The 12,990-nt window shown below is 32.0% G+C and overlaps 1 protein-coding gene across 1 annotated transcript; it reads left to right on the top strand.

Moving 5' to 3' along the window:
• The first annotated feature begins 3,133 nt into the window (after window positions 1-3,133).
• On the top strand, window positions 3,134-12,036 carry LOC140056917 (sialin-like). The gene is made up of 9 exons (XM_072102441.1): window positions 3,134-3,176; window positions 6,110-6,343; window positions 7,137-7,224; window positions 8,349-8,444; window positions 9,314-9,447; window positions 9,846-9,995; window positions 10,176-10,308; window positions 10,633-10,871; window positions 11,335-12,036. Exons 1-9 carry the CDS (start codon window positions 3,141-3,143, stop codon window positions 11,500-11,502), a joined length of 1,278 nt encoding a protein of 425 aa, XP_071958542.1. The 5' UTR covers window positions 3,134-3,140; the 3' UTR covers window positions 11,503-12,036.
• Window positions 12,037-12,990: the final 954 nt, after the last annotated feature.

Here is a 12,990-nt window from a genome sequence, read left to right as displayed (position 1 = left end):
ATGCTTATGATTGTTTTAATACGGAGGTTGGCAAGCATGATATAACTCTTCAAGGACCAAAAATTTGGAATTCTTTACCAGATGAAATTAAAATTATTAATTTTATATCTTCATTTAAGTTCAAACTACATGAATACCTTGTTTCTACTATTATTATTTAAGTTGATCATATATCTGTCTTAAGTCAAATAATAACTGCATTTGTTAAGTTAAATGTCTTTTTATGTTCATTATCATATATTATATATATTTCTTACCTTACCTTACTTTTAATTATGTTGCCAGGACCCCACATTTTAAAGCTTAAGCTTCCTGTGGGGTACCCCTTTTTCTCATTTATTATCTATTATTTTTAGAAAATGTTAACTGTTTTTTTGTGTTTTTATTTGAGAAATAAAAATTATTGATTGATTGATTGATTGATATAGGATGCGGCATGATCCAATTATTTGATTATCAATACGGAATGGTGGACTGAATTATGCTATTCTCTGATCGGCCCTAGTATGCTACGTTATTCAATTACCGTATTTGTTAGAATAAAGGGTTAAATCGAGTCCGGATATTTTGTACTGTGTGGTGTATATTTTTCACTGTCATAGGCCTATGTATTATTTATTCATACCAATAAATAATGTTTAATTACCAAAAGTAATCATAAAACAGTAAAATTAAATATGGTATAGCAATTTAGGCAAGGATTATAAATTCGTCAATTCGTATGTAACACTGAAAAAGTGATTTTAATTCGTAAGGCCAGTATATAAAAAACTGAAACAGTAAATTTTGAATACATTTCTATTCAAATTTCAGGTATTATTATTGTAGGAGATTTAAAACAAATGCCATTCATTATGAAAATTTATAGCAGTAGGCCTACTGTTAAAATAAAGTGTTGTGTTATAAGTGTTTATATTACTACTGAACATAATTATTTGTATTGATGTTTGGAGTCTGCCGCAACCATTTTGAATCTGAATATATTATAACCCAAAAAAATAGATAGGTCGCACATTTGTTAATTTCTCTCTTTGTCCACTTTTCCAAAGTAAATACATTATACCTCTCCTCTGTAAATTGGAAAGTTTATTGTTGTGCACAGCATTTCTTTGATATGGTCCAAAAACTTTCAGTAAAATTCAAAGCTCAAGCCAACAGATACTGTACATTTTCGTGCTTTCATCAATCAAAAGTTTGCTTACATTTGATCTTTGTCATTTCTCATTAATTTTATGATCCGATTTTTTTTTTGCATATTCAATTTCTTTTTATTTCGGAAATATTATCCATAATTAATATACTTATAAACAGAAAAAGAAAAATCGTAAACTCTAAACTTAAGTATATAGAATGCTTCTGCATCTACAATACATTTTAGAGTTATGGGGCACAATCAACAAGGATGTTACCACTATTGAAACCAGGTAGATTTTCGCATGTACTCATTAAAGAAACTTACTTCCTCTTTAATGATTTCAGATGTGTCTGATGTGTACACTTACTTTGTAATACTGTTTTTAATCACCAGGGTTGATCCAGATATTTCTAAACCTTTCCAGTACTAGGTGGTCTTTTTAAATGATTATCCTTCCCATCCACCGCGTACTCGGCGATATGTTAAAAACCTTTCCAGTACTAAGGTCGTCTTTTTAAATGATTATCATTCCCATCCACCCCGTGCTCGGCGATATATTAAAAACCTTTCCAGTACAAATTACCGTCTTGTTGAACCATCACTCCCCCATAACCCCTCAGTGGAAGTTTTCAAATGTAGTTTAAAACATATCCAGTAAGTTTCGATCATTGTAGACCTACACCCCCCATCAAACTTCCAACCTGTTCCCTGGGTGATTACTCCCCCAAAGCGCTTTCGTAGTACAATTCTGGTGAATGTGATAGCCTCTAGCTTCAGCCCAAGAAAAAATCAACCCACCCTGCCCTGACTCATGACATTTTGTAAACCTAGTTTAAAATCTTCACAGTACAATTGCGGTCATTTTGATGAAAACTAACTTGTATAACAAATAAACACCTAAAGTGGGAAAAAGTGGAAAATGTTTGGCCGCTAACTTGGATCCAAGAATAATGTTCAAATATAGTTTAAAACCTTCCCGGTACAATTGCGGCCAGCTTGATACCCAATATGTAGATGCGTGCAATAACGAACAAGTGTTTAACGAACGAACAAATAAGGAAAAAAGTGCGGTTGAGCGGCATATCTCGACACTTCTCTATTCAACCTATAACCAAAGGTGTATTGTTATACGTTGACAACATGCTTAAAAGTGATATACTTTCAACTGTGACCAAAATATAATATTCATATTGTCTTCCAAAGAATAGTATATATATATATATATATATATATATATATATATATATATATATATATATATATATATATATATATATATATATATATATATATAAATCATACTGTAAATTATAGAAACAGTGCTCATATTCGGAACATGATCTCATAATCGCGTCGAGCATAGCTCATTGGCGAAAGTTCCATATGAGCTATGCTCGACGCGATTATGAGATCATGTTCCGAATATGAGCACTGTTTCTATAATTTACAGTATGATTTATATATAATTTACACAGTGCTACGCAACATCATTGATTTATATATATATATATATATATATATATATATATATAGAATAGTATAGATTATCATAAGTGGTTTTTATGCTTGAATTCTAAAAAGATAAATAATAAACTAGTAGATGTTTAGAATGATTAAATAGCAGCTTCCTATTAGGCTACCGTGACGTTTTCATCTGTCAACTGTGACCAGTATAATATTATATTGTCTTCCAAAGAATAAGTGTTTTCATGCGTGAATTCTAAAAAGATAAATAGTAGATGTTTAGAATGATTAAATAGCAGCTTCCTATTAGGCTACCGTAAAGTTTTCATAAAACTGTAGACCTAGGGTATGAGAGGTGAATTCTCAAAGATTGAATTGTCAAACTTCAGAGATCTTCAATATGAAGCGTTATCTAGTAGCTGTAATGTGTTCCATGGCAAAGTTTTGTTTTTATTGTATGAGATTGAATCTTAATATTGCCATAGTTGAAATGATTCAACAAACAAACAGTTTGACTGAGTGGGACGATTTAAATGGAACTATGAAAACATCATGGTCAAAAGAATTTGACACAGAGGTAAACTAAGCTATCTAATATTTTTTCTTAACCATATAATTTATCAAAATACATATAATTTCTTTTTTTTTCCTTGTTTAATTAAAGTGTTTATAATTGTCCAAGTACCTTTACTGTCGTCTCTTTTTTTGGTAAAACCCTTTTAAGTTTTTCTAATTACAGAATTTAGTCTATTTCGAAATTTTTTGTATTCAATTATATTTCTGTTAGTTGGGAATTTTAAAGATTTAGAGTAGATTTTATGCATGGAGGTATAACATAATAATAATAATAATAATAATAATAATAATAATATTTGTATACTTCCATGGATTATGTTTGACGGAAGTTATGAATGGTCATCCAAGTCTTTTTATGTTTATTAACCCAATCTTCAAATTTGGTTTCAAAGGAGGAAAATGCAAGGATAGGATCATAGTTGCATAAGTATCAGTTCTTCTTCTAAGTTCTTCTTAAAAGTTATTTATGGTGGTGTGATTTATTATATGAGATATGCTTTTGGGGAATTTGGGCATTGGTCGTTTGAATTGGTAGAAAGTGATGTAATATTTAAAATAGGTAGGTGGTGACTAATATCGCTATAGATCAGTCCATTAATATTAAGAAATTCGATATTGTTAGTAATTATGTTATCAATTAACGTTGAGGAGGTGTAATACGGGTGAGTTTGTGAAAGGCCTAAAGGAAGAAAGCAATTACTAAATAGTAAGTTGACAAAGTGTCTTGACTGATTATTTGACTGATGTTTTAAAATGTTAAAATCCCCTAATAAATAAATATGTATATAGACTAATTATTTAGTAAGGCGTCAAAACCTTCAATAAGGTAAATAATATAAAAGTATTTGGATCTAGTGTGATATAAAGATATACTTTTATATTTAAGAAATTGACCTTTGTATCGGAATTCAGATAGGTTCACAAACTTGACCCAGAAAGTCCGAAGGAGAGTTTGTCCAGATGTTTTAATGACCATTTAGTTTATAATAGAATCCCTAAAGAAAACACTTAACTTTAATTTTGCATGCCACTATTATAACCATTTTTATATGTTAAATAGATTAGAAAAAAAAAAAAGGGAAACAGAGGGATGTGATATAAAGATATACTTTTATATTTAAGAAATTGACCTTTGTATCGGAATTCAGATAGGTTCACAAACTTGACCCAGAAAGTCCGAAGGAGAGTTTGTCCAGATGTTTTAATGACCATTTAGTTTATAATAGAATCCCTAAAGAAAACACTTAGTTTAATTTTGTGACTTTCCCATCGAGTGATTGACACTATTTAAGTACAGATTTGACAGTGTCATCCATCACAGAAATACCTTATGACACCGTTAATCACTCCCACTTAAACACCCCTGGATCAACTTAGGACCAATCGTTACCCTCACAGATGATGTAATGACATTATGCAAATGAACTGAGCCAATATACTCCCAAGTTTCAGAAGGGCCCAGACACATCTTACAACCACGCCACGGAACACACACCTTACAGCCACCCCACGGAACACACACCTTACAGCCACCTCACGGAGCACACACCTCACAGCAGACCTACACACTTCACACCTCACCGACAGCATCATTGATTGTCCGTTCCTTATCTATACTTATAGTTGTATATTGTACTGAAGTATTATACTGAATAAATAATATAGTGTTACGACACCCAAGCGAGTTAGAGTCTTTCATTAGTACCTCCAACAACCCAACACTATATTACACTAGAGAGGGGGCCTTGTAGATGAAACAATAATATTTTCCCCAGATTTTCTTTCGATTTCAATAAAAAGTGATTCATATACGGAACTATCAGATAGTAGATCATCGAACCTTTCTTTAATACCATTTCGAATATAGAAGCCAACACCTCCACCAGCCCTCCCAGGTCTGTTTTTATGAATAAAGGAATAATGTTCAATTTGTGCAGGGGGATTATTATCCTTTAACCAAGTTTCTGTAATACCATTAGTACACAATACATTAGTTATGGTTAAGGGATTTTAATAATTATGGAATGGCATTTACGTTATGCATTGATATGAAGAGAAGAAAATATTTGTTTATTATTGTCAATTTTAGTTCGACAGGCGATTTGTTAAAGATGTATTGTCCCTTTGACTAATTCCAAAACATTTTTTACAAAAATCTTTAAAAAAAAGTGGGTCATTTTGAGGTATCATAATAGATATTAATTTTCAAAAAAAATTAGTCGAAAAAAAATTATTTAACTGAAATACAGACGTTTTTTTGTTCAAAAAATAACTTTGACTTCCAGTAAAAGTTTTCAACGCGCTTGTTTGGCTACTCTGTATGCATAATCATAAAACTTCATCGCGATCTGTGTGAAAACACCTCCTCAACCGTGAGTTGTAAACAATCCTAATTAGCATCATGCATAATGCATACTCGTGGTTTAAAATCTTTGTTTACTTTCGCTCGTGATGATTTTCCAGACGAAAAGTAATCAAACTAATTTACCTGTTAATTACGTAAGGTTGATGTTTTGGGCTCGAAGTTTCGACTTAAAGTGAATAACTTTAATATTACTCTGATATGGCCAATTCAAATTAAAAATATTTTGACCTTCATTTTTTTTGTGCTCCAAGGGACATAGTATTCACAATTTGAGTGGCTGGAAGAAATGAAGAGTTGAGGTTTTGTTGATGTTCATTCATCATATAATGAATTAGGATTAAAAATTTGATTATCTAATCGGTTTTGTTTATCATTGTTATTTTCAGTAGGTTCATATTTTACACACATAAAATACTAAGAAGGTGGAAACATGCAGTAGACTAGCGACTGTAAACAAAACATTATCTTTAGGCCTAAAGGTCACTTTAAAATGTAAAAAATTGGAAACAAAGCGAGTTTAAGTTACCTGATAAATAGCACGCCCTCTGTCACTTTTTATTTGTCACTAGATACCAACGTACGCTTGGGATGAAGAAACACGTCAAATGATACTTAGTGGTTTTTATTATGGCTACACTGTAACAGCATTCCCAGGAGGTTGGTTGGCTTGCAGAGTTGGCGGGAAACCAATCATTTTTTGTGCACTTATTTTGTCGAGTATTCTGACAGCATCAATACCTTGGTCAGCGAGTGTTAGCAGTGATCTTCTTATAGTTCTACGTGTACTAGACGGTATGGTACAGGTCAGTATGAATAATGTTAAGGTATAGCAATCATGTAGTTTATCAGTTTTTTCCATATTAAATCGTTGAAGATGTATTGTCCCCTAAAAACATGAAAAATGATTAATATTAAATCAGACTTTGAATAACTTATTTTGTTTAATAAAGTTAATCCCTTCCGTAAAAATAAAATTTTCTCATATAAAATGACAAAATAAATGATCAAATTCAATCAACAACCCATTGGCTGGCAGCCAATTTGACTATTTTTTGCTTTAAATTAATTAATTTTTTCAGGTAAATATTTTTTTTTCGATTCCATTTTTGTCTATTATATGACATTAACATGGCAAGAAAGATTTTAAAATATTTTTCAGGGGACAATTATATATCTTTAATACAGAATAAATATTTTACTCTTTATATTCTGTAGTTCACAGTTGTAATTATTTATTTAAAAAAAAATTCAATCAACAACCCACTACCCACCACAATTTGACTATTTTTTGCTTTAAATTAATTCATTAATTCATTAATTCATTTATTCAGGTATATATATATATTTTTTTCGCTTCAATTGTTATTCTATTATATGACATTAACAAATAAAAACTTTTTTTCAAGGGACAATGCATCTTTAAAACAGAATAAAGATATTACTCTTTATATTTTTTATTTCACAGTTGTATTTATTTATGTTTTTTTATAATTAAAAGTGGGTATGCACTTTGGAGATTACACAATAAATGCATCTATAGAAAAGAACAAAGGATGTTCTTATTTATTGAATCGCAGCCATGCCTTTTCATTTCAGGGATTAAACAATGGAGCAATAGTGGCTATACTGGGAAAATGGACTGTTCCACATGAACGAAGTATCCTTGTATCCATTGCCCTTTTCGGTAAATGATTAATAATAATAACAGAAACAATAACAGAAACAATAACAATAACACAATAATAATATTGATAAGGATAATTTGGTTGGTGGTCCAGGTACACCATGACCGAATTATTTTAAAAATTGTGATTATTTTATACGTATGTGTATGTTGAAAGTTAGGCTATATAATGAGTTTATAATGTGATGGTGCTCTTGGATAAATCTTATGGGGTTTATTAATCAGGTTCGGTAAACTGAGATCTGTGATAGATTTAATAGTAGGAATGAGAGTCAGCAATGTTGGCAATAATGCCAGACAATGCTGTCTCTATTTGTTGTTGAATGAAAACATATTTAGGTAGACGTTTCAGCGTTAACTAATTGATAAATGATACATAAATAGTGTGTATGGGATTGACATATCTTCCGATAAATGTGTGTAAGGGGATTGTTTCTGTATCGTATAGTGAGACTTATATCAAGTAAATAACCACATAATTAAATCGAAACTCAACAAAAAGGTAGAGCTTGGACATAAAAAACACTATGTGCTAGAGCTAGAGTGCTAGACTGTTATTATTTTACTAATATAATATTTTAATAATTATAGTATTAGGGAAAGGAGATTGAGTGCTATGCAAGATGCAATAGTATGAGTTAGAGAATTTAGGTTTTAATTGGAAGTAGTGATTTGTACGGAATTAGAAACGTTTGAAAATATTCCGCGGCGTGTTTTGCCAGTTGTGCGCTCCAGTTGTTGATATCGTGTCGTTAGTTCTAGGCCAGCAATGTGTATGGAGTAAGCGGCAAACAATTACGTAATTCATAGCATCGTATTTGGATGCCATTGTTGTGAGTGACGGCACGTCAACCAAAAAATTACATTTTTAAATAACATAACAGAATTTCATTTTATTGTTTCACCCTTGCCTCTGTTGGCTGCTCATACGTCGCCTAGAGTGATATCCTGACACGTTGCGTCTAGAAAGGAACTTAAGATATCTAGATCTAGATATATAAGATATCATAAGTCATAGTCCTCAGACCAGCTCTACTGGTTTAGACAATTGGGGTTCACTTACAAAACAATCATGTCTTTTCCATTATACAGTATTAATTAATCGATGTTTGATTGTTTTACAGGTTTTACATTTGCTCAAGTCATCTGTAACCCTCTTTCTGCTTTGATTTGTTCAGCTTACAAGTTAGGTGGATGGCCGATATCATTTTATACATACAGTAGGTCTAAATCGTATACAAATTATATTTTTATTTTAATACTGAAGCTTAGCGACCAGCAAGATGCATAGATATCACAACGTCTTACACACCAATATCTATGATAATCATAATCATTCATAATGAGATCCAGAATCTTCTCATTATGATAATCACTTTTAAGAGATAAAAGATGATGATATCTTAGATCTAAGGTCTTGAATCTCGTCTTGTTATCTTTTCTAAAGATTAGGCCTAATAGATACTGAGGTATTGGATCTCGTCATCTTACCATATCTTCTAAAGGTTAGACCTAATATATACTGAGGTCTTGGATCTCGTCTTCTTATCGTCTCCTCTAAAGGTTAGGCCTAACAGATACTGAGGTCTTGGATGTCGTCTATTTATCATCTTGTCTAAAGGTTAGGCCTAATAGATACTGAGGTCTTGGATCTCGTTTTCTTATCATCTCCTCTAAAGGTTAGGCCTAATAGATACTGAGGTATTGGGACTCATCATCTTATCCTATCTTCTACATGTTAGACCTAATATATAGTGAGGTCTTGGGCCTCATCTTCTTATCATCTTTTCTAAATAGGCCTAAATATTTATCTATACGTATGTGTTCAAATAAAAAATGTCGTTATAGATACTGAGGTTATTAAGTATGACGTCATCGTATGACCACCCGAATATGAATATAGTATATTTGTCTCTTTCGTCAAAACTCTGAAACATTTAATAGAGCGCAATTCGCTACACATGATTTTAGAATAATAATAATGTAACTGATCGCGATCATAAAACTGACTTATATACATACATAATACATGGATGGATGGTTAAATAGATAGAATATCTTGTTTTAAAAATAATTTATTTCATACCAGGTGTCTTTGCCATTTTTACTGCAACACTGTGGGTTGTCTTAATTTACGAAACTCGTGATCAAGATCCATTTATATCGAGTGAAGAGGTCGAATATTTGAAGAGTTTTGACACTAACGATAACAATAAAAATAAGGTAGGATATATAATAAAAATGTTTGCTGATACTGCTTCTGCCACTGCCACTGCTATTGCTCCTGTCACTGCAACTGCTGCCACCACTGCTTCTACCGCTAATGCTGCTACCACCACCACCACTGCGATTGTTACTGCTTCTACTCTGCTGCTACTGCTACTGCTATCGCTACCACTACCGCTATCAATACCACTACAACTGCGACTACCACTGTGACCGCCAACGAAGCTACTGTTAAACTGCTGCCACTGCTGCTACTACAACTACCGCTGCTACTGCTGTTACCACTGCTACTGTTGCCACTGCCACTGCTACTTCTGATATAGTACTTACAGATATCTACATTTGTAGTCAATTATTGAACTAAAATAATGCAAGTATATTGTGTTTTTTTAAAGAACATATCGATTCCATGGCTGAGTTTAGTTCAATCATCGGCAGTTTGGGCGGTAGTAATTGCTTTCGTTTTCGAAAATTTTGGGCTATATTTTATTATTACTGAAGCACCGACGTTCATCGTAGACATCTTAGGATTTGATTTACAAGTGGTAAGTTAAGAATTTGAAAAAGAATTAAAAAACTCGCAGTACCAATAATAGTTGTCACTTTTGCTCCTTACATTAAGATATGGTGTTAATATACAGTATATCACTTATTATTATGTAAATTCAACAATGTTTACTTTATTGCAATAACGAATTTGAATATTAAAACTTCTTGTTCTTCAGATCGGGTGGATTTCGTCAAGTTTAGGTATTCTGAGTTGCTTCATAGTCCTACTTTCTGGCGCATGTTCAGACGTATTTATTCGTCGTGAATACTTTACTATTTTGCAAACAAGAAAGCTGTTTACATGTTTGGGTAAGATTTTATAGACTTTATAAAAATAAATACAATAATAGTAGAGTAGTAAAGCTATAGCTTGCTGGTTAACGTGTACATCAACTGTCAGAATGGTAACACATTACTCTTTTCACTCCACTCCATCGTCTTAAATTATTATTTAGTTTATAAGCACAATCATTTAAACAGTTGGCGAGTTTCTCACTGATTCAAATAGACAAAAGCGAATATAATAGGCTTAATAAAACAGGAAGGTGTTTTAAAATATTATAAATAAAAAGTAAAGAAAGATAATCACACAAGATCATATAATTATGATGTCATTATGATATTCTTGTTTAGGTATTGGGTTACCTTCCTTTTTACTTATTTTCATGGAGTTTTTCAAACAGAGTGCCATATCATGTCTGGTCTTGATAATGCTGGCATTTGGTATATTTGGATGTACAGCTAGTCTCACTTCAAACGTATTGGACATAACAAAGCATTATTCCGGGGTGGTCATAGGAATTATGACAACTTTAGCAAGTTTTTCAGGAATTGTTGGTCCAACAATTATTGGTGAATTAACAAAAGACACAGTAAGTTGACTAATATCGTATAAAAGACAGCAATAATACAGTATGAGAGACTAGTCTTCTGTAGCAAGTGATTTTGGCAACACTATGTTACTCACACTATGTTATTTTGTCTTCACTCTCCTCAGACTTTCTCTTTTTCTATACTCATTTTGACAGGCATGCTCAAGCATTCTTTTCCCATCCCTTGTCTATATTTCATCGATTCTTTCCAACCAATATTTTAAAGACGAAATATTTAATGATGATGATGGTGATGATGATTTTTCCTCTTCAGATTACATTTCGTGTTTATTTCTAGTTTAATTTAAATAGCTTCCGCACACGCTTTATCACACGATTATAACCAGCCTCTGAATGCCCTATGCTGATTCTTATATTAACACTTTATAAATATTATATAATATAGGCATATATTCATCAACTGCATTATACAAACTACCATGGCTAATATATTATTTTTCAGAACACATTTGAACAATGGTCTTTGATGTTTAAGATAGTTAGTGGAGTCATGTTATTTGGACTGACGATATTTTTGATTTTTGCGAAAGCAGAGGAGCAGTTTCCTCTCAACGAAAATGTTTCCAAACAAGAAATGAAGTCTTATAGAACAATGCAATGTACTGAATAGCGTACTAAATTAGTGAGCTGCGATTGATTGGATATAGGATGCGACATATATTGGATACTGAATATTTGATTAAGTTATGCATGTCGTGTTTTGATTGATCCGATAAAATAGGTCTTTTGATTCAAAATGGTCCGATTACTACATTTTGGATACTGCAACCAACCAGTCCAGGAAGTCGTAAGTACACCTAGACCAGTTTCTGAAGACTTGCGATAGTGTGTCTGACAGCTGCAGTGTGTGGGTTTCCAAGACAAATTATAGTATATGAAATGCAGTAGAGATTAGTCAATCATTGATGATGTATATAAATATTAGATAAAAAATTCGTAAGTTTTTTTTGTTAATAATCATTTATACTGTGCTGTGATGTACTAGTAGGTTCTTTAAAGTTACTACGGTCTATCTACTACTAGAACTATGGGGGCGAGTGAGCATTGAACTCTCAGCGTTGTTATGGTTACACTGTGCGTAATTACGTTTCAACTGTCTCAAACGCTTAGCCACTCATTTAGTATGTAAACAAAAATTAATAATAAATCGTTACTTATAAAATGTGTATTTTGTTTCCTGTATATATTGCATGTATGTATTACAATAATTACAAAGAGCGACGCAGCTTCATAAACATATCAATTTACTATTGCACATTTAAAAGTATTTTAATACTTTATTTAAATAAGGATTTTCTTGTTATATTTTGTAATTACCTAGCAAAACTCAGATAAAACTGCGCGTCTGAATGTACTGTTGTGATTTTGCAACTCACTTGCGCAGTGCCTACGTCATTACTTTGCGTCCATGTGGTAACCAAGCTTTTTCAAAGTGTTACATTAAGTAATACAAACATTATCTTGTTGGATGTCAATAATTTGAAATGTATCAAGAGTATACTCTTGGTATTTTAAAGTCAAACAGGTTTTTCAAAATGATAAATTAATAATACAAGTATAAGTACATATTTCAAACAGTTTGTGGGCGTAAATAACAGGGCAGCTACTATTTGTTACAATGCGATAGAAATCAGAATACTGTCTGCGATAATCATTTCAACGGGTCTGTTCAAAGTCTAAACTTATCAAAGTAACCAAGCACAAAACAAATCTACGCATGTGTATCAAATTGGCCTCTGTAGCCATTATATTATTGACTTTTATGTTATAAAATGTCATTGAAGAAAATAGGCATAATGACAGATTGTCTAGGCCTATTCATTCTATTTGGACTGGTTACAATAAGCAAGCCACAGTGTAAGTATTACAAAAAATATTTCTTATCTCTACGCTTATTAATAATCTTAAATAGGCTTACATTATTAGGCCAAGTAGTTTCTGTTAAAACATAGGTGTTATTCAATAGGAATACACTAGATCGCCGATTGCAGGATTCACACATACCCATGGCATATGTCTTGAATAAATGATTTATTTTTTTGTCTTTACGTGATAACACTTTCATTAACATTAACAACATTACGTAGGCCTGTCACAA

Source organism: Antedon mediterranea, chromosome 8 (assembly GCF_964355755.1).
Source record: "Antedon mediterranea chromosome 8, ecAntMedi1.1, whole genome shotgun sequence".
NCBI classification, from domain to species: Eukaryota; Metazoa; Echinodermata; class Crinoidea; order Comatulida; family Antedonidae; genus Antedon; species Antedon mediterranea.
The sequence above is the reverse complement of the archived record's forward strand: the minus strand, read 5'-3'. Positions and strand labels throughout refer to the sequence as shown.